The 23,219-nt window shown below is 44.1% G+C and overlaps 1 protein-coding gene across 2 annotated transcripts; it reads right to left on the bottom strand.

The window, feature by feature from the left end:
• Positions 1-1,997: 1,997 nt before the first annotated feature.
• On the bottom strand, positions 1,998-16,136 carry DYRK2 (dual specificity tyrosine phosphorylation regulated kinase 2). 2 transcript variants are annotated; one of them, XM_081061039.1, is made up of 3 exons: positions 15,662-16,136; positions 14,933-15,081; positions 1,998-7,573 (listed from the first exon to the last, which is right to left on the bottom strand). In XM_081061039.1, exons 1-3 carry the CDS (start codon positions 15,708-15,710, stop codon positions 5,966-5,968), a joined length of 1,806 nt encoding a protein of 601 aa, XP_080917165.1. In that variant the 5' UTR covers positions 15,711-16,136; the 3' UTR covers positions 1,998-5,965. The 2 variants fall into 2 exon arrangements, with proteins under 2 accessions (XP_080917165.1, XP_080917166.1); XM_081061040.1 differs by lacking the exons at positions 14,933-15,081; positions 15,662-16,136 and adding an exon at positions 10,078-11,347 and having other exon boundaries at positions 2,004-7,573.
• Between the last annotated feature and the right edge of the window lie 7,083 nt (positions 16,137-23,219).

Below are 23,219 nucleotides of genomic sequence, written 5' to 3'. Positions count from 1 at the left end.
GAACTGATACACAATGTATTCATATAAAAGAAATACCCAAAGCTGATGCCCACAGCTCAAATTCACCCCCTTTCTAAATTTTTGTGCATAGTCAGCAGTTTTCCTTTACTGCCCAAGCTCCTGATTCTTCATCTGATTGCAACCCAAGGCCCCAACTGTTTCTGCAAAGTCACTTTGGAGCAAGTCATTTTAGTTTCCTCAGGTATCAAATGAGGATAATTATAGCTCGCAGGGAGTATAGGGCTGCACGGATGGTCATACAACATCAGACCTGCGAAGCTTTCTTCACGAGGACCAATGCTCGGGAACATGTGAGGTACTACACCCCGCGGCTCATTATATAGGACTATTTAATCATGCCTACAATGCCAGCCTTCTTCAGAGAAGTAAAATTTAACTCATTAGTTTGCTCACTAAACTTCCTTGAGATGCAAAGGAATGGCATCTATGCCCCCCCCAACTCCGCCCCATATATGAAATGGAGCACAGACATTAAGGATGTACCCACAGCAAAACACTAAGTCAAACCAAATAAACCAAAGCCTTTGAAGTAAGATGCAATTTTCCGATGTAAGTGCAACGCATTGGCACTCATTTTTGACTCTGGGCATTGTGAAGTATCACTAAGACAAGTGCTTACTTGCCTAATAGCCTCACGGAAACAGTGTAATTCAAAGTTGTGTTTTTTTTTTTAAAAAAACCAATGAAACAAAGCCACAAATACCCTTTCTTCAAATGTTTCTTAATGCTCTTTGCAAAACAGAAAATAAACTCACTTCCCTTTCTCTAAAAGACCAATGCTAGCTAGGAACATCGTCTAGTGTTAGTTTGAAGGCAATCTTTAATTTCCAAGAACATTTGTTTAGCTGTTCATTGCAAAAGGAGATAGATTACAGAAACTCAAGCAGAATGTATACAACATTAATCAATTTAAGAAAGAGCTTTGCAAGATCTGATAGAATGAGTGGGAACTATAAAATCTGAGTAAGTCAGATCTGGACAATCTACATTAAATTGCTTTAGTATCAACTTCCAATTTTAAACATAATGTACATCTCTTAAAAAGTGATTTCTGAATATATCGGGTTTCTTGGTTGGTTGGTACTTTTTCACTGGGTAAGAACTGTGAGTAGCAAGAGAAGCCATAACGGAAGTATACGGCATAGGCTCTGATGAAACCACGTCTGGGTTTGGGAAGCTCTACAGTATCCCCTTGTTTTAGCAAATACCACTTCTGCTGCAGAAAGCCACACTAAGTCATTCTTCAGCTGTTGGTGCAGGAGGGGTGTAAATAAAAATGTGAGGTAGTTCTTTCCACAAGAGGGAAATATTTGTCTACATAATGTCCCTGCAATGTCTGACAAATTACTAGAGCATCTGCTTGCTGTCATCTTTAAGTAAATTCTTAGCTTGGTCTTAACTGAATTTGACAAATCATGAGCTAGCTGCAGTTCACAGGCCTTATTTTCTGATTCAGCCATGACAAGAGACACTAAACCACCCCCAAATTTGAACCACAGAGACCACTAAGTACAAGAACTGCAGAAGAATAAGTATTAAAAAGCATATGGGGGAGCTGGTGAGCACGTAATAATTTACCAGAATCTGTGTATAGAAAAGAATGAAGACTGGTGGGGAATAATTTACAGACTCTGCTCCCAAGCTTACCTGTCACCTTTAAGGTTAAAAAAAAAAAAAATTAAAACATAAAAGATTTGAAGTTCTAGCATGATAGAAAACAGGGCCGAGACTATATAAAGGAAAACTACAATAGAAATATTAAAGGTAAAGGAATAGAACATCCTGAGAAAAAGCAAGAGCTGCCTACAAAAACTTTAGTTTTTCTTTCTTGGAATTTGCACATTTATATTGAACAAATAAGTAATCAATTACAGCTGAAAACATTTGCATTCTACACTCTCCAGGCTGCTAGATAAAGAATAATACCAGAAATATTATCAGGAGTAAAATTATAGTTAGAAAAGGGGAGAAAAAGTAAGGTAGGACATTAAAATTTTATTCTGAAATTATCTCTGGCCACGACAATAAAATTTAACAAATATTCACTGAACAGTCTTACTCCTGCCATCAGCTGTACAATACATACAGTATCGTAGAACTGGCCACTAGGATTAAAATCCACTAGAACATCTTTCATGTTAAGTGGCGACAGCAGCTTCTCACAGAAATTTTTACATACATATATACACAGTCCACATTCAACCATTTTCACATATTTTCAGTACACACAGTTGCAGCATATTACAGTCACGTGTCTAAGTTGTTGCTCGATTAAAAACCCAAGCCACTGCCTAGACATAACTGTAGCAGTTGAGCTGAGTATAATTACAATTAATTTTATATATGTCCATAGCAGAGAGATGTACAAGCCCCTAAGAAACAAGAGTTCACAAATACTTTTTTAAAATGCTACCATATCATGTTGGGCAATATTAAAACCTTTACCAACCAAATCAGTTTTGTTTTAAGTCTTTTGCTTCCCAGAAATATTCTTGATGAAAAGAAATTATAAAAATGAATGCTCTCTTTAAAATAATTCACACGTTTAAGATTCCAATATGGCCCAATGCTACTGATGCCTAAATGTTCCTAACATTCTGATGGAGTCCTTCAACGTGACTCCCAACCACCCATTAAGTTTAAAAGTGGCTTAAGTGCCTTGCACCCAAATTGTAAAAACCCCTGGCCATCCTTACTAGAGCCAGGCACATAGAAAAGGAATGCACTTTGGTTCATACCAAATGCCCTGGGATTAATCACACTATAAAATTAAATGGTTTGAGGTAAATTTTTACAAATACAGTTGATTTTTGTCTAGTGTTAGCATAACAAAAAAATATCATTTAAAAAAATCAGTCTGATGTTAAGATACAACAAAGACCATCTTTAACCCCTTAAACATAGGAATTCTCTGTGTAACTAACAAATGGTTACCTTTTCAGTGCCTGATGATAATTCGTGCCTTATGGTTTCTGTTAAGGCCCAGAAGTAACTGGATATTTAAGACAGATGTATCTTTGCAGAAGTGGGTTCCAGCCTTACTGCCCAGTATTCAAAGAGTTAAAGTGGCCAAAAAAATGCATGCCCTACAACATGGCATTCAGAACAAAAGGCACATTTGTTAACACTAAGGGCACAATTTCTCTTCTACTGTTAATCTATACTGTCTTTCATCACTCTGTTGTTCCACTGTTGTAGCAATACACGTAAATGGTAACGCACACTCTGGTGGTGCAAGAAACTGAGCCAGAGGAGACTGCAACCAAAGACAGGACGACACTGTGCTATTCCTAAATCTGAAAACAGCTCAGACATCCCTAGGCAATGGTAACCTGTGAGACCAAGGACTGTTTCCACGCCAACTCAAAGCAGCCTATCAGAGCCCTTCATTAAGTTAGGTTTTAAAATCACCAAAATGCAACATTATTCTCTTTTTGACATTAAGCTAGAATTTTTGAAAAGCAGCTCTATCAGTAAACACTGAACATGGCGGCTCTTGTGAGTAAAGGAAATTTCACTGTATTTTGGGGGAGAAGGGGAGCCCCATCGTGCTGCACATTACAGTTTGGCTTAAAAGTTTCCGGTTACATTTGTGAATAAAAAGCTAGTCACAAATGCATTGTTGGCATCTTAAGAGCCAGTTTTGTGTGGTAAGGGAAAGACAAGTAGTATTCGTCCATTTATAAATTTTCACATGTATAATCATTTTACAGGGGAATTCCTATTAATAGCAAGCTCAGGTTCATATATTCAAACCTAAATGTGAACGTGAGTGAATATGGAAGAGGACCATGACAAGGGGAAAACAGCTTTTATGTTGTTGTTTATTTTAATGACGTAAAGAAGCTACCCATCATTAAGAGGCTTGTGGTTTTACAAAGTCATCATACCAAGTCTCACTCTTCTTATGCCTCAAAGCCAAAAGCTTCATGATAAATACATAATCTAAATTCTGTCAGCCACTGACTGGGGGTATCGTCACATGAGCATCATTTAAATGCAAATTACCAACACATTGCACTTCCACAGATTACACGGAAATGTGTACAATATGGTAAAGAATTTGACTAGGGGGGAAGCTCTCAGTTCTAAATACAGAAGTACAAATTAATCAATTTCTCGGTAACACCCTTAAATAAGTAAAACAAATATCAACTATCTTATTAATAAACTATAAGCTAATCTCATCACTGTTTTTTTGGCAAATATCTATAATATTTCCTGAGCATTTTTCTCCACCATCAACTGACAAAGCCTCAACATTAAGTAAAGTGTATTGTTCAAAACTACTTTTTTCTTTTTAAGTAAGAGAAACTGTTGGATTAATGTTAAAAGAACTTAACCGGAAACTTTCTTGGCCTCACTGGGGACCATGCTTTAAGTACTTGTAAATCAATTTACAGGCAATACAATATTATCTGTGCATATAAAAGAGTATTTATCCTAATTTATACTACCCAAACCTATTTCCAAACAGGCAGCAATCTTTCTATATTAAATTGCACATACTAAAAAACATTTTTCCACGTGCCCTGAAATTGATATATATATATCACTGCTCATACATTAGTGATAAAATACTGAAATTTCCACTGTGAAAATAATTATTATTCAGAGAAGAAAATATTCTTTTACTTTAACTCTCAGTTACTTTTCCAGGTAAAGTGTCATTCTCACAAAAAACAATCAGTGCAATCCAAAAGAAAGTAAAATAAAATAGAGGAATGCAATTTCTGTGGTTCTAATGATGCAAAGAGCAAGTCAAACCATTTAACTTGAGGTTGAACTTTTCCTTCCTTAAATTTGTTGTTAAAAATTGGCCTTACTGAACAGCCATCACGATTTCTGTTCATCGAATGGATTTTCAACCCTCTTTTTAAAAAAGCAAGAGTTGATAACTCTCCCAGGCTAAGAGAACCTTACAGTGGCACCTGAAAAGTGGGAACTCACGCTACTCTGTTAAACCTTCTTTGGAACTGTGGAAATCCCCACCTTAAGTAGCTAGGCTGCTGTTCTTTTATAAATTGGAATATGAAACGATGGTCAGATTCACAGCTGAACTGTCTCTTTTCTGCATTAACAGTCTGGGATATCTATTTGAAGGGAGGACAAAATACTGAATGCAAGCAACAGATGTGTGGTAAAAGAGGAACAGAAAGGAGAAAAGCAGAGAAGGGAGGAACAGTTCATGGAATACTTTTCTAAATTTAGGTGCAAGACCAATTCTGTAATATGAAGCTTCTTTACACAACAGCTCGCCGATCATATGAGAAAATTTGGAGAAACACACTCGTTTCCATTTATCCACCAGGTCTGCTTGGCCAGTTTTGACAATGTCAGAATGCTAACTGGACACTTAAACCTTGGGGATTTTATTTTGTTTGAGCACGACTTTAGAAAAAGAAAAATCTCTAAGGTGCAGTTTTTCTTAGAATATCATTTTTGTCCTGACCACTCTCCTCCCACCAGAACTACCACCCAGAAAACCTACGGAAAACGGAAGAAGGACATGCTACACCTGTGCAAGAACCTGGAGCAAGGAGAGAGAAGGGAGGGTGTTTGGGGGCAATCACTGTGGGGAAAATATACTATGAACCATAAAAACATAGTGAATGTCTTTGACACCAATCTGTAAATGCATGGCAGTCATGAAGTAATCAATGGCCTGCCACTGATGTTTATTACTCTGCCACACTAAATACAGTAAGGCTCATCGTACTTTTAGAACACAAATAGTTTCAGAAAGTATAAAAAACTTAAAGCATTGTCCCCATGTATTTTATAAAAACAAAACAACTTTCTTACAATAAAATAAGTGCTGAAGAGATACAAATGAGTCGTGTTATTGAGCAAATAAAAACAGGTCTGAGCTACTCCTTTTTCAACTGCACTAAGGCTCAGCAACATCGTATCTTTCAGATTATCAGCATTGGGGGGACTCAGCTCAGCTAACAAGTTTTGGCAAGACTGTCCTCTGCTGAATATTCCCATTGGCATCTGTCATCTGTGCCAAATTAGTCCTCAGTTTGGAAGCGGAGCTGGAAGGTGGAGGTAACTTGGAAATGGAAGTGATAGCACCAGTGCTCTCGGTTATCCTTTTCACTGCCGTCTTCTCCCCCGCGGGCGGCTTTGGCAACCGCCTCCTCAGCCAGGGGTGCCGCAAAGCCTGGCCAGGGGTCATGCGGACCACAGGATCCCATTCTAAACACTGTTTCAAGAAGTCGAGGAAAAGGGGATCGTCACAGCCCTTCAGTGCGTTCCCCCACTCTCTGCTCTCTGGTGGGCCCCTCAGTTTCCCCCTCCGGGAACGGCCTCCATTGAGAACCACGGAGCCGTCTGACAGAGTCGTGACAGTGCAGTAACGGGGATAACCCTTGGAGCTCACAAAATTTTTGGCTCGTTTGGACGCATCCAGCAGTTTCTGGGAGGGCATGCCCAACAGTTCAATCATACAGGCCAGCTGGTCGCCTTCATCTTCCCCAGGCAAGAGGGGGTACCCGGTCAGGAGCTCCGCTAAAATGCAGCCCAGGCTCCACATATCGATGGGCATGCCGTACCTGGCGCCCAGGATCACTTCCGGAGCCCGGTAAAAACGGGACTGGATGTACGTGTAGACGCGCTGATGCTCGTAACAACTGGAGCCGAAATCGATCACTTTGATACCGCTCCTACCCTGCTGCTTCAGTAAGATGTTCTCGGGCTTAAGGTCACAGTGAATGATTCTGTTCTTGTGCAAAGCATCCAAGCACTGCAGGATGGAGTGGGCAAACTTGCGAACCAAAGGCAGGCTGAAGCCCTGGAACTTATTCTTCTTGATGAGCTCGTAGAGGTTCATGCTCAGCAGCTCGAACGTCATGCAGATGTGGTTGCGGAAGGTGAAGTTCTCCAGCATGTGGATGACGTTCATGGCGTTGTCCTTGTCCTGCTTGCGCAGATGCTCCAGGATCCGGATCTCCTCCGCCGCTTGCCGGTGGAAGCGCTTCTCGTTCCGCACCATCTTCAGGGCCACGTGCTGATGCACTTTGTGGTCATAGGCCTTGACCACCTGCCCAAAGCTGCCCTTCCCAATGACCTTGAGGACCTCATACCGGTAAGCCACATGATCATGGGGCACCTGCACGTACGACCCCTGGTCATCGTCATAGCCACCATTGTTGGGCCCACCCGTCATGCCCTGGCGCTTCTTCGCATTTGGACCCAGGAAGTATATTTCAGGGTAGCTGAAAATCTCATGGTGTTCAAAGGTGGTCAGCTTCTGCATGTATTGCTTCATCGCTTGTTCGGGTGTCATGGGGGCGGCTTTCACCTTCCCCACGCCTTCCATAGACTTCAGAGAGGTAGAGCTCCCCTGCCGTCGATGGATGCTCTCTAGCTGCCGCTCTGGCACCACCGGCAAGCCCGTCTTGCCCACCGCTGTAAGCCCATTCGGTTGTGTCGTGAGCACTGTCCGCTTGTTGCTGTTATCCTCAAACAGCTGCTGCACCTGCACCTGCCCACGGCCGTGGCTGCCGACATGCAGGTGATCATTCATGGTGTGCTTACTGCCGCCAATCTGGAATTCAGAGGAAAAACGTGAGTGGCGCGGAACAGGGCTGTCCTCTTCAAACAGAGGATTTTATAAGTCAGCCCCAACCCCGCCTTTACAGAATCCCGTGTGCTGGGAATTGACAGCCGGAATCGGGTTGACGAGATAGAAAGAGGACGCCCCAGGGGGACCTCAAGAACGTCCTGTCGGGGATAGTGGATAGCATGCTGACAGCCTCTGACAACATCAAGGAAAAGGAAGTTCCTGGGCTGGGGAAAGCTACAAAAAAACGTGGGACCTGAAAAAAGGACCCTATACATGTCACACCTAGCAGACGAGCAGTTTGCTGCACACACTCAGGGTCTTTCGAGTAAGTTCCCTGTACAGGCAGCCTATCCTTGTTCATTCTACACCTAACACTTAGCCCAAGGTCTGGCACACCACAGGCATTCCACTCAATCCATACTTGACATCAAAACGAAATACGACGCAGAAAAAGCATGAACCCATAGACTCTACACTGGCTCCACCTCCCCCAGGTCATAGCACCTTTCACACTTCACCTAGTAACTTCTTTAGTACCATGAGGGCAGGGACCATGACTCACTTATTGACTACTTTCTCCATGTTTAGCTAGCTCTAGTTTGCAACCACTGGAATCTTCATTCTCGATCGTCATTACTGGGAAATCTAACTGATTACACCTAAGAAAATGCATGACCCAGGGGCAAAGAAAAATGAACTTTGGGGCTTGAGAGATTCCCATGTAGATACGCATTGCAGCATCTTGTAAACCCTAACCTATTTTTAAAAGTTTCTGGGCTTCACTGACTGTGATGACCATTTAAGGCCATTCAGCCCAACAAACCAACCGTCACACTCTTTTGGGCCTTCCTTTGGTCAATGGCTCAGCTCTCTTAAGACATGTATTTCTCTGGGCTGCTGGGATACTTAGGTTTCCAGCAAGGAATACAAAGTAGCAATTTCTATTTTCAGGCACGCATGCCATCCCTGAACATTCCTGTGTAAACAAAACTGACCATGAAAATCAGGCCCCACTCCACCCCCAGCCTTCTACTGAGAATCTGTGTGGGATTTCTTTCTTTTTGCATTATTATTGCAAAGAGGTGAAGGGCGGGAGAGGACTCACAGCCAGGCTCCCCTCCCAGTCAGGAATTCTTGCTACCTTAGACAACTGCCCACAAATCTTAAAGCATCCCTTTAGGTGATTTTTATATGAAATCTTAAAGATCAATTTATCATTCACAATCCTTCTCATTCATTCCACCAACGTCAGCTGAGGTCTAGCCACAGAGGTGGCAGTCTCTGCCCTCAGCCAACAAGCTGAAGTCCTTTGCCATCTGTATTTTTTCTATAATCGCCTCCTAAACCCTACCTTTTGGGCTTTATATACAACTAAAAGCACAGGCGTGCTCTGCATATGTAATATAATAATTCAGGAAGTGGTTTGGGACCACCTAGATTATAAAATGAAATTCCAAGAGCTTCTTACCAGCAGACCAAGACCTTCCAATTTTCTTTAACTGATACATGGCATGCACACTGACTATCTGAGGGGTTTCGCTCTGCATTCTTCTAAAGCCACGTACAACACTGTACAGTACTCGGGCATTATCTGAGGTGTCATTTCGTAGATTGAGGGATTTTATTTCTCAGACAGATTTCTGGAAGACTTCTAGTTGAACCTCTTTATTAAATTCATAGACGACAGTCCAAGCTAAGTGAACTTACCCTCTGTAAGGGTAGCTTGGCAGGTTATTTTATCCTTGTTCTATGCCACAAGCAGAAGAGTCCATAAAAACGAATTAGGAAAGTCTTGGGTATCTATAAAAGTAGTACAGGCAGGCTTGTCCCCTGCTTTTGTTCCCAAGCCTCGCTCTCTGCACCCTTCCTCCCCACTGTGGTCTTTCAAGCAACAGGGAATAAAAGGACCTGAAATTAGAAATAAATCTCTCCTATAGAACCATACTCTTCAGGGCAGCATGGAGAAATTTCAGAAGAAAAACCTATACTGTGTTTCCCTGAAAATATGACCTACCCCCAAAATAAGCCCCAGTTAAGATTGTCAGCCAGACGGACAAATTTAGTATGTGATGACGATGTCCCAGAAGATGACATGACTGTATTTGAATAACTATAGATTGCTGTACATGAAAAAATAAGACATCCCCTGAAAATATGCCCTAATGCATCTTTTGGAGCAAAAATTAATACAAGACCCGGTATTATTTCCAGGGAAATATGGTATAAGACCTGGCCTTATTTTCGGGGAAACACAGTATTACCAGTATACATGCTATAAAAAGCATGAGGTTTTATTAGGGACAGAATTAACCTTGGGGCTTTAGGAATTCCTAAAAAGATAGCAAAGAAAAACTTCCTGAGTGTCTGAAACTGACTTCAATTTTTACAACAGCAATTTTAACGTTTTGCATAATTTAAAGTACAATCACAAAAGCTCAGTGACTAATACTAAAGAGTGCTTGCCAATTAACTTAAGCACTTCCTACCTTTCCAGTCTTCTCTTGGAATCTTCCACAGGGTTAACCATTAATTCACCTACCCGTAGGTGGGTTCAAGGGTTCCATGGGGTTCAAGCCTCCACTCTTGTGGCTTCTCACTCCCATAACCTGGTTGATCGTGACCAGAGCCAGGGCTTCTGCAACCACCCACAGGCTGACGTCTGCCACATCTACACCTCTAGCTCAGACCTACCCAATCTATGTCTACAGAGCTCAAGGCTTATGCGTCTAACCACAGATCAGCTGCCTTTCCCACAGGCAACTCAAACTCAACTCATGATGCTTCTACCAAAACAGTTTCCACCTCCTTTAACCTTCAATTTCTGGTAAACACGAGGCTTCAGCCCCACATAGTCACTCAAGCTTTAGCCCTGGCTATCCTTTTCCATGTCTCCCTCACCTTTCCAAGCCATCATTAAGCTGCATCATGTCTATCTATCACACACTGCCTCTCCTCACACTCCTGTTGTCTTTCATTGGGACGACTAAAGCAGCCTCCTGACATGTACCTGAGTTCTAAGTCTAGAATTCCTCTAATCCCTTCTCTTCCTAGTTCTTCTAGAGTTACTATTCCCAAGTATCACTCTGACTCTGCCCTTGCACTTGCTCAAAGCCTACAACTGCACCCATTGCCACAGATAACACAAGAACTCACAGGCAAGAACACCAGATTCTAAAAACATAGAGCCTAAATGACCTGAATCCTTCCAATGACATCTACAACTTTCACTGTTCTCTTCGAGAGTAACAAAGCTGGATTCCCCAAGACCTATGGAAACACCATGCTCTTTTGTGCTCCTCTGCTTTGCACGAGGTTAATGTCTCATAATGGTTAGGAGTCCAGGGATTTTCAATTAGACACATGAGAAAAGAATCCCAGCTACACCACTTGCTACTGGTGTGACCTTGGGCAATGTGTTTAATCTCTCTGCACCAGTGTCCTTATCTGTAAAAAGAAGGTAACAAAGATACCTCATTAGGGCTCTTAGGAGGATTAAATAAGGTACAATGTATGAAGTGCTTAGTATAGTAATATAAGTAAAGCAGAGCTATTATTATTGTCCTTCCCAAATGCTGTGTGGACTCTCCTTTCTAACCATGTTTTCATGGTAAACTGCTAGTCACCCTTCAATGTCCAGTTCAACTCTCACCATCTCTATGAAACTTTCCCTTTCCCTTCCACTGTGCTGATATAGATAGGGTGCCAAAAAAAAAATGTATACACATACTAAGAAAGGAAAAAACTGTATTAAAATTGTAATACTCAATATATACCAATAACAAAAGATGAATACAAATCATGTGTATACATTTTTTTTGGTACCCCTGGTATTGTAATACTTATTTCATTTTACTGTAATTGTTTTAACACCTGAGGTAGGCACCTGGCTGTAAGCAGTGTAAGCAATTCTGGGGCAGGGTACCTTATCTTTTTAAGTCTTTATTAACATAAACCCAAACAGACAGTAAGCACCTGATAAATATCTGTTGAATGGAAAAGTGTATGTCAGTAAATCCTTGTTAACTCTCACCTGTCTGAGTTATTCTTGAGCAGTACCTTGGTACCTTCTTAAGAAAACATGAAGTGAAGGCCCAGGGAATTGGGAGTCATCCCCAGTGACCCAAGTCACAAGATGTTAGGCTTGCAGGGCATCCGTGGAGATTTGGAGGCAGGCGACAACAGTTAAAAGTACCTGTAGCCCACACATCAATCAAACACCTAAAAGTGATGTGTGGTATCTTAAAAACTTTCCCTATGTTAAGGAGGTTCACTTGAGAGGCTCCAGTGAAGGACTTTGAGTCTCAAAAACTGTAGGACTCTAACCCAAACTCAGAAGCAAAATTAACTAATCTGTGTAAAGGGGGGGGGCACCCTAGAAAAGCCAAAACACTTCCAGAGTACCTACACGACGACTACATCATACACTGAAGGATACTAACAGCCTCTCACTGTTACTGCGCCTCTTGAAGTCTGAGACAGAAGTTATTCCTGTTGCCAAGGCCTACCCAGCACAGTGTCTGTCACATCTGAGGTTATGCACGGAAGGGAAGAAATGCAATGGTTAGATGCCTACAATGCATAGGTTAAAATGGAGAAACCTATAGAAGCCTTCTCTGACCATGCAATATTTTATTAAAAATGATGTAAGAACAATCGTCTAATCAGTTTGGTAGTTTTAGTTTCTTCCAATAATAAAATGGAAAGCAGCAGATATTTCACTGTGCTAACATTTCGGGGTGTTTTAAAACTTCTCTGAAGTCATCTTACAGATGAAATGTTGTAGTGTTGTAGGAATAGAATTGAATCCAAAAGGATTGAAATTTTAGCTCCTCCTCAAACATACTGATGGTCTGTGTGGTCCTGAGTCGAATGTCTACTTTTTCTTCCTCAAAATTGTACTATTTTTAATGGGACTATTCATTCTTCTTTAATTCCAATTATTTCACAAAGGTAAAACTGGTAGCTGAAGAGTGCTTTAAACATTAAGTGATACAATACTAATATTTGGGAATTAAAAAATAAGTATATTAACATCTGCCATACAACATTAAAAGAAAAAAAACTAGTAGGAATGAAGATAGTTATTGGGTACACTTTTAGGACAAACAGATGAACAAAATGACTAAATGTATACTAACATATCTATGGATATAGGGAACACCCTTGTGTTCCCTATATCATGAACTAGAAAATTCCAAAGTTCATAATCTTCATAATCATATATTTATCCACCTACAACATCATTTACAAGGGAACATATGAGCAGGCTCCTATAATGAAATCATTTTCCTTTCATTAGTGCTCTTTCCTCCACTCATTCTGAAATAGCTCTTCCCAGGTACAATTGGTATGGAACTAAAAACTTATAAAAACCTGAAAGACTTACGGGAATGTGGACCCACAAAGGTTCTTGTATTTGTAATGAAACTAATACAATTTCCTCTAGAATTAGCAGTGTCAATTCTGGGCTTGATATGAATTGGCTACGGAAGCTTGACCAAACCAGTTAACTTGTCTGTTTCCTCACTGGTAAAATGAAGGAGTAGAACCAGATACATGCTGTGGTCCTTTTACACTTCCCTGTTCTAGGAAAGCTGCAATGTTGTGCGAATAAAATCAAAACTAAACAACACTTTCAAACCACACTTTCAAAACCAATGAGCAACAGCACACTGAAATTTATAGGTAAATTAAAACCAGGTAAATCAGGCAGATACCACAGCAAAATACATCCATCATTAGCGTTCCTGAGAAGCACCCTCACATCTTTTCATTTCCGGTCCACCACTGGCTATTCTATTCCTCCAGGAGACACCTTTCAGTTTCTCCAATCTCATTACATATTTCAATTGTAAAGAGGCTCTGATCAAGCAGAGCCCATCCATATAAAACTGGAACCCAGATACAAACCAAGTATTTTTCCCCCAGGTCACACCAGGTCATGTGATTACATCCAGACACGGAAAGAACTGGATGTTGTATTTTCCAAATTGTCAGGCAATTCCAAACAGATAAACCCAAACCCTTAAAACCAATGGCAAGACCTCAACTAAAACATCATTGTGACCAGATCATTCCAGCATAACATAAGCAATCAACTAGCCTACTGACAGATTCTCTTCCACCATCAACAGTCCAACACAGATCAGTTAACTTCTGTATTGTGAATGTTTAGCCCCTGGGTCTAGATGTGTCAGGGAGAAAAAGGGAGGGAGGCAGGAAAGATTAACGATGAAACGTTTTCCTATAAAATTTGTACACATTTTTCCGGGTCTCAGAGAAGACTCTCCACTCCAGCCGTCTTTTCACAAACTGTCCCCTGATAAACAAGTTTCTCCATAATGCATTACTCTCGGAGCTGCTCCTCTGTAGGCTAGAAACGGCCTTTTCTACAAGAACTCAACTTTCACTTAGAAACAAAATAAAATCCGTCGCAAGCATCCCTCATGTAGAACTATCTTAGGCAGTTCCTCTGTAAGACCCAACTGGAAATAAGACCCCGGAAAGCATCACCTCATCCTGTGCACAACTCCTCTAGGCTGGCAGTTACCATCCAAGGGCCATCTCTGGGAGCTGAGCAAAAGGTACACACTGAAGTCAAATCCAGCTGGCCAATCTCTGCAGCCACCAGTCCCGCTGGGCTCTCCCCTCCCTCTAGGCTCTCTGAGGGACCCCAGCGCCTATCAGGTAGCATTCCCTTCCTACCCCCAAAGCAAAGCTGGCCCTTTCCTTTTGAATACTATCCACCTGCAGAATCCTACAGGGTGGCTTGTTGTTCTGACTGCTGCCGTGCCTTATTTTTGTGAATGTTAATTACAATTTCTGCTGTGCTCAAACCTGTAGCACTCATAAAACATGCTTCCACACGCGGGGGACAATTGGTGGTGCTCCCTGCTGGCTGGAGCCAGGTCTGGGAGGCTCTTTGGGGATCGATTTTCCGGGCAGGGCGGCCTGGCTGTCCCCTAACACATATCTGTTTCTATAAATACTCACTATCCAACGTGGGGGGAGGGAGGATGTTTACCCGGTCAGGGAAAGGCGGTCTGGGAAGCAAGGACAAAAAACGAGAGAAGAGGCAAGGAGGAAGTTAGGAGGAAGAGGAGCGCAGGGGTGGGTGGCCTCTGAAGGGGAAGTGAGGGGCCCACGCCACGCATCTTCCTTTGTGGCTGCAGCTTTGGGCTCGCCCAAGTTACAGAGGGCGGCGTCCAAGACAGGCCACTGGCCAGGGGCGTGGAGACACTCGCACTTCGACCTTTCTTCTGCGGGCGTCAGAACCCCGCGAGTCCAGGCGATTACGCCCCGGGCCCCTCCCGCACCCCTTCCCCTCGGGCTGGGTCTCACCGTGTGGGCTGCGGCAGCAGCGTTGCTGGCCCGAAGGGGCGGCAGGGCGATGGGGGAAGGCGGGCCGGTCCCCACTCCAGTCCGGGGAGCCCCCGCTCCGAGCCCCGGGGAAGCCTGAAGCTGACGAACGGCGCTGTCCCCTCCTCGGCCTGGGAACCACGCGCGGGAGGAGACAAAAGAGGGTCAGGGGGGAGAAAGTCACCCAGACCCCATGGCTCCGCCCCACCCCTCTGGGCAGAGATCCCCGCTCTTCTGGGGAAGAGACAGGGACAGTAAAAATGGGCGTCCGGGGAAGTGAAGGGGCGCCCAGGACAAGGAACCCCAGCGCGCACCCACGGGCAGGGCTAGAGAGGCTGCAAAGTTAAGTCGGGCCTGGGTGCGCCAGTTCGCGACCCCGCGGGGAGTCAGGTTGGGCGGTCCACGTTGCAGACGGCCGCAGGCCCGGGCCGGGTGGAATGCCGACGAGGGCGCCACCGCCTCTCCAAGCCGCGGGCGGGGGAGGCCCGGGAGGGACCCTGCCCACTGGGCAGGGTCGGAGGGCTCCGCTCGGAGCAGCCTTGGGGCCCGCGTGCAACAATGAGTGGAGCCCAGGCCAGGGCGCGCCGTCCGCCCGGGAGTCCCGCCGCAGGGCAGACTTTGTTCAAGGTCCCGTAGGCAGCCGGCGCCCGCGCCACGAGGGCTGGCTCCCGGGCAGTGCAGAGGCGGCGGGGGCGGCCCGGCCTTCCTTACCCGTCGGGTAGGCGGCGGGAGCGGCGGCCGAAGGTTTCCTGGTTAACATGGCCGCTGGAGAGGAAAATGCATTTCAGGGCTGCTGTCTCCGCCGCCGCCGCCCGTCCTGCTACTTCTCGCGGCCACCGCCGCCGCCGCCTCCTGGTCGCCCCTCTCGCGGATCTCCGGCGCCTCCTCGCCGCCTCGCGTCAGCTACTGCCAGACACACACAGTCCGCTGCATCCCCTCGGCCCGCGCCCGCTGCCGCGAGCCCCCTGCTCTCCTCGCCGCCGCCGTCCTCCTCTTCCTCGGGCGGCTGCAGCACCCCCCGGCCCGTGCACATGCCTCGCCCTCCCCTGCGCCGCTGGCCTACCCGGTTCCCTCACATTGGGCGCGGGGAAGCAGGCTGAGCCGCGGGGACAGACTCGCTTGGGAGCCTACTCCCGGGCCCGCGCGCGCGCCCCTGCGCACACTCGCACAGGCACCCGCGCGCATCGCGGCCGAGGAGGGCAGCCCCGCCCCCGCTCCCGCTCCTCCCGGCCAGCGCGGGTGCAGGCCCCGCCCCGGACTCCCCCCCAGCCTAGCCACACAGACTCTGGTACACCCCACCCCCACCCACACCCCGCCACCCACAGGAGTCCCTCCCCCAACCGAGTCATCTGCACGGGCACCCCTCCACTCCCGGGAAAACTCGGCGGCCTCGCCTCACCCTCCGCCTACCCCTACGGCCATCTGCCTTGCTCCCCTTAGCTCCCCTACTAACGACCTTTTCCTCCTCCTCGGCCTCCCCAACCCCTGCAGCACCCCTCCTTCCCAACAGCGCAATCTACTGCTGCTTCCCTCCTACCGAAATTGCTGCAGAGACCCCTCCCCTCCCATGCGCGCCCCCAAATACAAACGCATTTTCAGCTTTCGGACTTAATGGCTGCTCACAAACAATACTGCCCCCCTTCCCGGTCCCAGTGGCTTAACCACTCCCTCTCCCTCAATTTATCGTGTAAATCATTTAGTTGTGCGAGGGTCACCTCGGTAAGTGAAGCCCGCTTGAAGGCCGCAGTTTAGCCTGGTGAGCCTCAAGCGTGGGCGAAGGAGGGGGTTGCACTCCCACCTTCACCTCTACCACACAAACCCTCCCCGATTTACTGACACCAAGTGACCGCTTTCCAGTCGCTAGGACAAGGGGAGGCTGAGAAGCGCGTGTGGAGGGCTGCTGGGGAAGCAGTTGGCTGTGGGTTGCTAGGCAAAAATAAACATCAGAAACACCTCCCATTTCCTTACAACTCCGAGCCTTTACCCTGCGCGGCCACTGGGAGAAACACACCTTCCTTTAAGCGCAGCCCTGAGACAGTGACACCTTTAATTCCTCTCACCGCCAGACATGTCTCTCTTGCCTTCCTTTCTAAGACACATGAAGAATTCCCCTGCCCTTTTAGTTTGCTGTTTACAGCTTTTCTTTCCCTTGCAGACTGAAAAACTGTTTGCCCATCTCACACCTGTACCCTGTCGTGTGTGGGGTATATGCCTTTGTCCAAAGGTCACACAGAGTTTGTCATTTCAACAGCTGGGGTGGGGAAGAGAGCAATTCCTGATGACTGGGCAGAAAAAGTTATACCGTGCACTTTCTTCCCGAGACATGCCAGGTTTCTGAAGTTCTATAGACCTGGGTCTACTATGCTTTACCTGGGATATCTGTGGGCCCCTGGCTGGACCAAGTTGGCAGACCTGAGCTAGTGCAGATTCAGATCAGAAGGAGGCCGCCTCCTGCAGAGTCCTATAGCCCACACTGTTTGCAAATTGTTATAGCCTCTCTGCCTCCCAGAGAGATCACCCGTAGCTTTGTTTGTCCAAGTGTCAAAAACGGAGTATTTCCAATGTCAAGTGTGACCCTCTCAGAGTCTCCTACAGGGGCGTTAAGGATAAGGGGCATTGGCAGAAGGAAAATGGCAGAGTAAAATTTTGCCTAGTAGTATGTCCCTCCAAAAACTTAGGTACCTTCCCCAATAAAGTAGAATCACACTGAAATAATCAATTCAACAATATGCCTTTAGAAGACTGATGACCTGATTTGGCCCCAGAAATATTCCCCTTTGCTTATCATCAGGGACTATCCCATTCAAATTCATTTGGGGAAACACGGTGTTCAGAATTAACTAAAAGAAAAGGGTCTACTTAGTAGCAGAGATGAATGTAGAGCCCATTTCTTGACTGTCGGTCTAATTTCACTATGCTTTCAATTATGCCACCTTCGTTTTTAAGAACCTAGCACATCTTTTCCTTCTTTCCCATTCAAAAATTATTTTCATACCATTTTCCTTTTTTAAATTAGTACTCCATACAACTGATGTTCAAATAAAAGAATTGAAGCAAAAATTTAATTTTAATATAATATGACCTCTTTCACTTAAATTATTTTTACAATACTTCCACAAGCTAAATATGCTACTGTCTTTTTATGAATAAGAAAAATGCTAACTACTGACGTCATAGTTTGTGAAATCCAAATTACTTATGTGACTACATATTAAACATGAGGACAAGAAGAAATGACTTTCTTTTTACAAAGGGACACAAGGAGTCATTAACTTTAATCAAAGAAAAAAGATGCATTTTAAAATTAGCATTTATAATTACTTGGATTTCTCTCATTCTGTTAAATATTGATGGCCTCAACCTGAATTAATGTCAAATGGAAAGATGTACAAACGCACTACCTAAGCTTCCAAGGAGAACGAACTGGATAAATTCTAGGAGTTATTACCCTCAAACTTTATTATTCCAATGCATCATTATTAATTATACTGTACATTTACCTCTTTATAAAACCCTTTCACAAATATTATCATGTTTAATCTTCACAACACATGACTGGACCAGAATTGTATTGATGTTAAATAGTAACCTACTCAGGGGGCTCCACCCAATTAGTAAGAGTGCTCTTTGGTTCTTGCCCGTTGTATAACTCCATCTGTTCTGTGTGTTTGTAAAATCCAGATTCAAATTACAACTAAGTAGGCAGGATGTGGCAGAATTGGAAAGAAAGAAACTTTGGAGAACTCAGAATGGGGCCTTGTGGAAGGAAGTTGATTTTTGATTGGAAAAGTATTCATCACAGAGAAAATCCCAAATGAACAAGAAAATTGTTGGTTTCAAACCACATTTACTCATTTAATCTCTTTATCCAAGAAACATTTACAAAGCATTTAGTATGTGTTAGGCCTAGGGGATAGGATGAATCACCAGATGTAGTGGGCTAGGCTTCAGTCTCCCAATCTATTAGGATTTTGTTCTTCAATTAAGCAATAAACAGTAAGCATCTAACATATTTTTTGACGCTATTAGTACTGGGGCTACACATTAAATAAATAATCCCTGGCTCTGATCATTGTATTAAGAGGTTCACAATCCAGTAAGGAAGACAAGACATTTAATGATGGGATGGGGCAGAAATCAAGGCATCCAGGAGGCACAATGGTGGCACACAGGAGGCAGTGATGAGCTCTAAAGAGGTGCCAGGCTTCAAAGGTACTGTGGTTTGAAAGATGCCTGGGAGTTTGCCAGTCAGACAAGCCAGGCTAGGACATTCTAGGCAGAACATGATGAGCAGAGGCACCAAAGTGTAAAAAAGAACAGCGTATTCTGGGAGAAGTGTAAGCAGTTCAGAATAAAAGAAACTTGGAGTGGCAGAGAGAGAGGTGGTACTGCTATCCTTACAAGGTTAGGGCTATGGATGACAGTTTAAGAATTCTCTGAAACTTTACCAGCTGTGGCAATGTAAAAACAAGTTGCAAGGTGTTTTAAAGCAACTAGGATATTTCATTACTAAGGAACTGACTCATTTTGGGTAACATAGACCTGGGGCTAAGTTGGGCCTACCTTCCTCAGGAGAACACCATTTACGGATGGTACCTTGCATGTGTCCATTATCAAGGTCCAGAACCATCCAGAGAAGGACATGAACTTTATGACCTGAAGTCAATGACTGTAACCTTCTCAGATAAATGGGGCATGGATATCATAATCAAATGGCCACTAGATAATGCATTTGCCTCTGTGGACACTGGTGGTGTGGAAATAAGAAAAGATTTTACACCACTAGAGAGTTGGTGACCTGTCCATTTTCCTGTTGCTCCCTCAGATCCACTCTTTTCCATCCTGCTCTGTGCCACAGAAGGCTTTACAGACAGCATCAGTGGGCTCCCTTGCCCACTAGCTTCCAGTTGGATTTAGCCAATGAAAGGTCCTGGCAAGAGACCCAAGGTCTCGAGAACAACTAGGTCAGGCTGTTTATCTCCCTGGCTCCTCCCAGGCCAGCTTGCCACAGATCAGCCATGGTCCTTGACCGGAGATCTCAGCTCCTGTCGGTAGCCCTTTCCTGCAGCTATAGCTTGCAGTTCTGAACACCATTTAGTCTCCTTGCTCCTTCAAGCCTAGAGGTATTCAAGAGTTTTTTGCGGTTGCTAGCTCTGTGGTGCTCCATTTTCCCCTGCTGATTTCCCTTCCCCCTAACCATACTCTTGTACATAGTCCTTTAATTAAACTCATTGTGCTTTGTCTTTTCCGCTATTAGATCCTGACCGATACAGTGGACATACATATCCTATATAGTGTTGGTCATGGAATCTAAATGTCATATAATTCTAATGGGCTAGGACAATCTGTATTTGTTGGAATGAGTCAGAGTAGGATTCCTGAAGAAGGTGGACTTTAATCTGGTTCTCAAAAACTGGGCAGACTTCTCTTAAGCTGAAGAAAAAGCACTCCAGCTAAGGGAACAAAGCTAACAAAGGCAGAGAAGTGGGAAGGAGCACCGCAGAAGAAGCAGCAGCTCCCAGACTAGAGATGGGAACTGAGGAGGACCAGAAAACAAGATGGCGAGTAGGAGACTGGGGCTCGTCCCGGTCATGGGCTTCAGTGAAAGCCAGACAGAATTTTCACTTGCTATGGATGGAAACAGGGACTACTGGAAATTTCTGAGCAGTGAGTTGATCTGAGGAAACTGCTAAGCAAGGAAGGTAGATAAATTTAGCTGCAGAGTGTTAGAGAGACTAGAATGAGAGGGAGGAGAGACAGAAAAGACCAATTTGGAGGTGGTTTCCAGAATGAGCTAATGGCAATGCCACAGGGAGCCAGAGGCACGTGCTGTTTATCTCGATGCTCTCCATAGAGCCCAAGAGAGGAACCTTTGAAGTGAGGAGCAGCTAGAAGTAATGGAAGGGCCAGAAGTAATGGAAGGGCCAGATGTTTTCCTGGCTACCTTTGGGTTTCAGAAGCATACACAATTCTTAAAGCTGCTTATCTAGGCATTTTGCAATCAAGCTCATTAAAATGATCAGCTAAAATAAGACATAAGTAAAAGATAACAGGTCATAAAAGCTTGGACTCCAGAAAGATTCCCCTATTAGGTCTTTTCCCAGTGGCCTGTAGACAGGATTTATCCATCACTCAGAGAGACAATGAGGTATTATAAATGAATAAATAGTGTGTACTGGAGCCCAGTTTTATTAACTGATGTTTCCTCTGTGGAGAGAATTCATGTGCTGGCTTCTGACTGATACTGTGCACAAAATGTTTAAATTTAAACCAAAGGATGCATGCCATTAAAAGAAAATGCAAAAACATGAAGACCCTCCTTTCATTATCTTGCTTTTAAAGAAGTATTATGAAGAGATGAAGGAGAAGGACATTCAGGCACCCAACAGGATCTGGAATGATCCATGCTCCAGCCCACCAGGCAGCCCTGGGCACTGAGGTCCCATATACCTTGGAGGTATGAGCCAGTCCTGCATCTTTGGACCCTCTGACTTGGACCATCTATAGGGATGAAAGCCAAGTCCAGGGATACAACTTTGGGTCTCCCTCAGATACAGGTCTGATATAAGGAAAGATCAGAAGAGTTCGATGCAGTATGGCCCTGCTCATCAGGTAAACCCAAAGATGCTCAAGTGACTGGTTCTGGGGGTTTCCAAGACCTGGGTTAGACAGAAAGAATGCAGCAGGGGTCTAAAGCTAAGGGGCCCTCCCAAAGAGTAATGATGCCCGTGGTAACACTTTAGCTGCCTGAGTATCCTCAAAATAATAGCTAATTCTTATATAAGACACTTGTATATCTAGAGAGTCTGAGAGCTTTACCCATGTGAACTAATGTAATATTCACCATCATCCCAGGACGATTCTTAGTCCCATTTTAGAGATGAGGAAACTGAAGCGAGGTCACACAGTTAAAATGTGGCAAGACGAATACTCTGGCTCGAGAGCCTGTGCAGTTACTGCTTTCAGCACCAGGTAAGAGCTTTGACCAGACCACAATCATGATCACCTCAGTCCTGTTCGTACCACCTGGAATACTTCATGTCACAAAGTGAACTTTTCAGAGGAGCTCTTTATGTTTATATGATTGTTCAGCTCTCTGGTTATCCTCCTAATATCCAGGGCAAACTTACTTCATAAATGAGAACAGTGAGATGAAAAGAGCAAAGTGGCAGTCCTACCAGAGCCACAGTAGGAGTGGTGGGGGCATCAGGGTCAGAACCCAGGTTTTTCAACTGCTGACACATTTTTCTTTTTGTTTTTCCCAAACCAAATTATTATAGTCTTTCCTCCATTTCAGAGATGAAGAAATAGGTATTCTTAAAGGCATATGCCACATAATGGGCAAGTTTTGATGTGTTGAGACTTTGAGGATAAGTTCTTAGTGTTGCTTCCTCAAGACTCATTTGAGTGTAGTCTTTAGTAAAGAGTTAACTTAGCCAGATTCACAAAAAAGTGCAAACACAAATTAATTATTTCTTCTCTATCCTGCTGTAGTAAACCAACTCTTCTGACTCAAGCAAATGGAAAGAGGAAGAGCCTATGGCAGTAGAAGTGGGTCCTCTCAACAAACGGCTATTTCAGGGTGGCATCTAGACTAGCCTAGGTCCTTGGGAAACTGCTTTCCATTCAGTCTTACATTTATGCATATGCACACTCTTAATCAAGTTAAAGTCTGGGTTCACCACGCACTAGCTCATTAAGATGGTGTAAACCATCAGTAGATAATCTAAGCCTAAAACCCACTTTTGTCTTCAATTGGCTTGGCAAAGGCAAGAGCAATCATTTTGGGGGATTGAACAATTTGAGCAACTGTTGTTTAAATAGCCCCAGACAATTTTTAACACTTTTGTATTCCAAAGTATCTTTGATGGAAGTAAAGCCACTTTAAACATTATATGCTTATTATCTCTCATAAGATGATATTGGACAGGCCTGTTGTTCATACAGCAATGTTCTCTAATGAAAGTTTTAAAATACCAAAAAACAATTTAAAGTCTGCAAGCAAACACTTGTATTTAGCTTGTGTGTGGTGAATGGCCCTTCATTGGCATATCCAACTGGCGCGAATAATAAAAATTAGCCAAGAAATAATGAAAACCAATGGGCAGATAATAATGGATATAAATAGGAGATTAAGAGGGAATTTGTTAAATGGTTAGTAAAAAGAGGATTGTTTTTAGAGAAAGAGGAAAAATAGTCTTCTTATGACCTGGAAGGGACAAAAAAATGAAGCAGCTGGCAAGCTAGAGAGAGCAATGCTTTATAAGAA

Source organism: Rhinolophus hipposideros (genome assembly GCF_964194185.1).
Source record: "Rhinolophus hipposideros genome assembly, chromosome: 9".
In the NCBI taxonomy this organism is placed as follows: Eukaryota; Metazoa; Chordata; class Mammalia; order Chiroptera; family Rhinolophidae; genus Rhinolophus; species Rhinolophus hipposideros.
Note: the sequence above shows the minus strand (reverse complement) of the source record. Positions and strands in the feature narration are given on the sequence as shown.

Excerpts from the sequence above, each read along its gene's own strand:
- DYRK2 (XM_081061039.1), bottom strand. The coding sequence starts at position 15,710 with ATGTTAACCAGGAAACCTTCGGCCGCCGCTCCCGCCGCCTACCCGACG. Across the intron at positions 15,082-15,661 it reads TCCCGCCGCCTACCCGACGG|GCCGAGGAGGGGACAGCGCC; the intron begins GTAAGGAAGGCC and ends CGTGGTTCCCAG. Across the intron at positions 7,574-14,932 it reads CTGCTGCCGCAGCCCACACG|ATTGGCGGCAGTAAGCACAC; the intron begins GTGAGACCCAGC and ends TCTGAATTCCAG.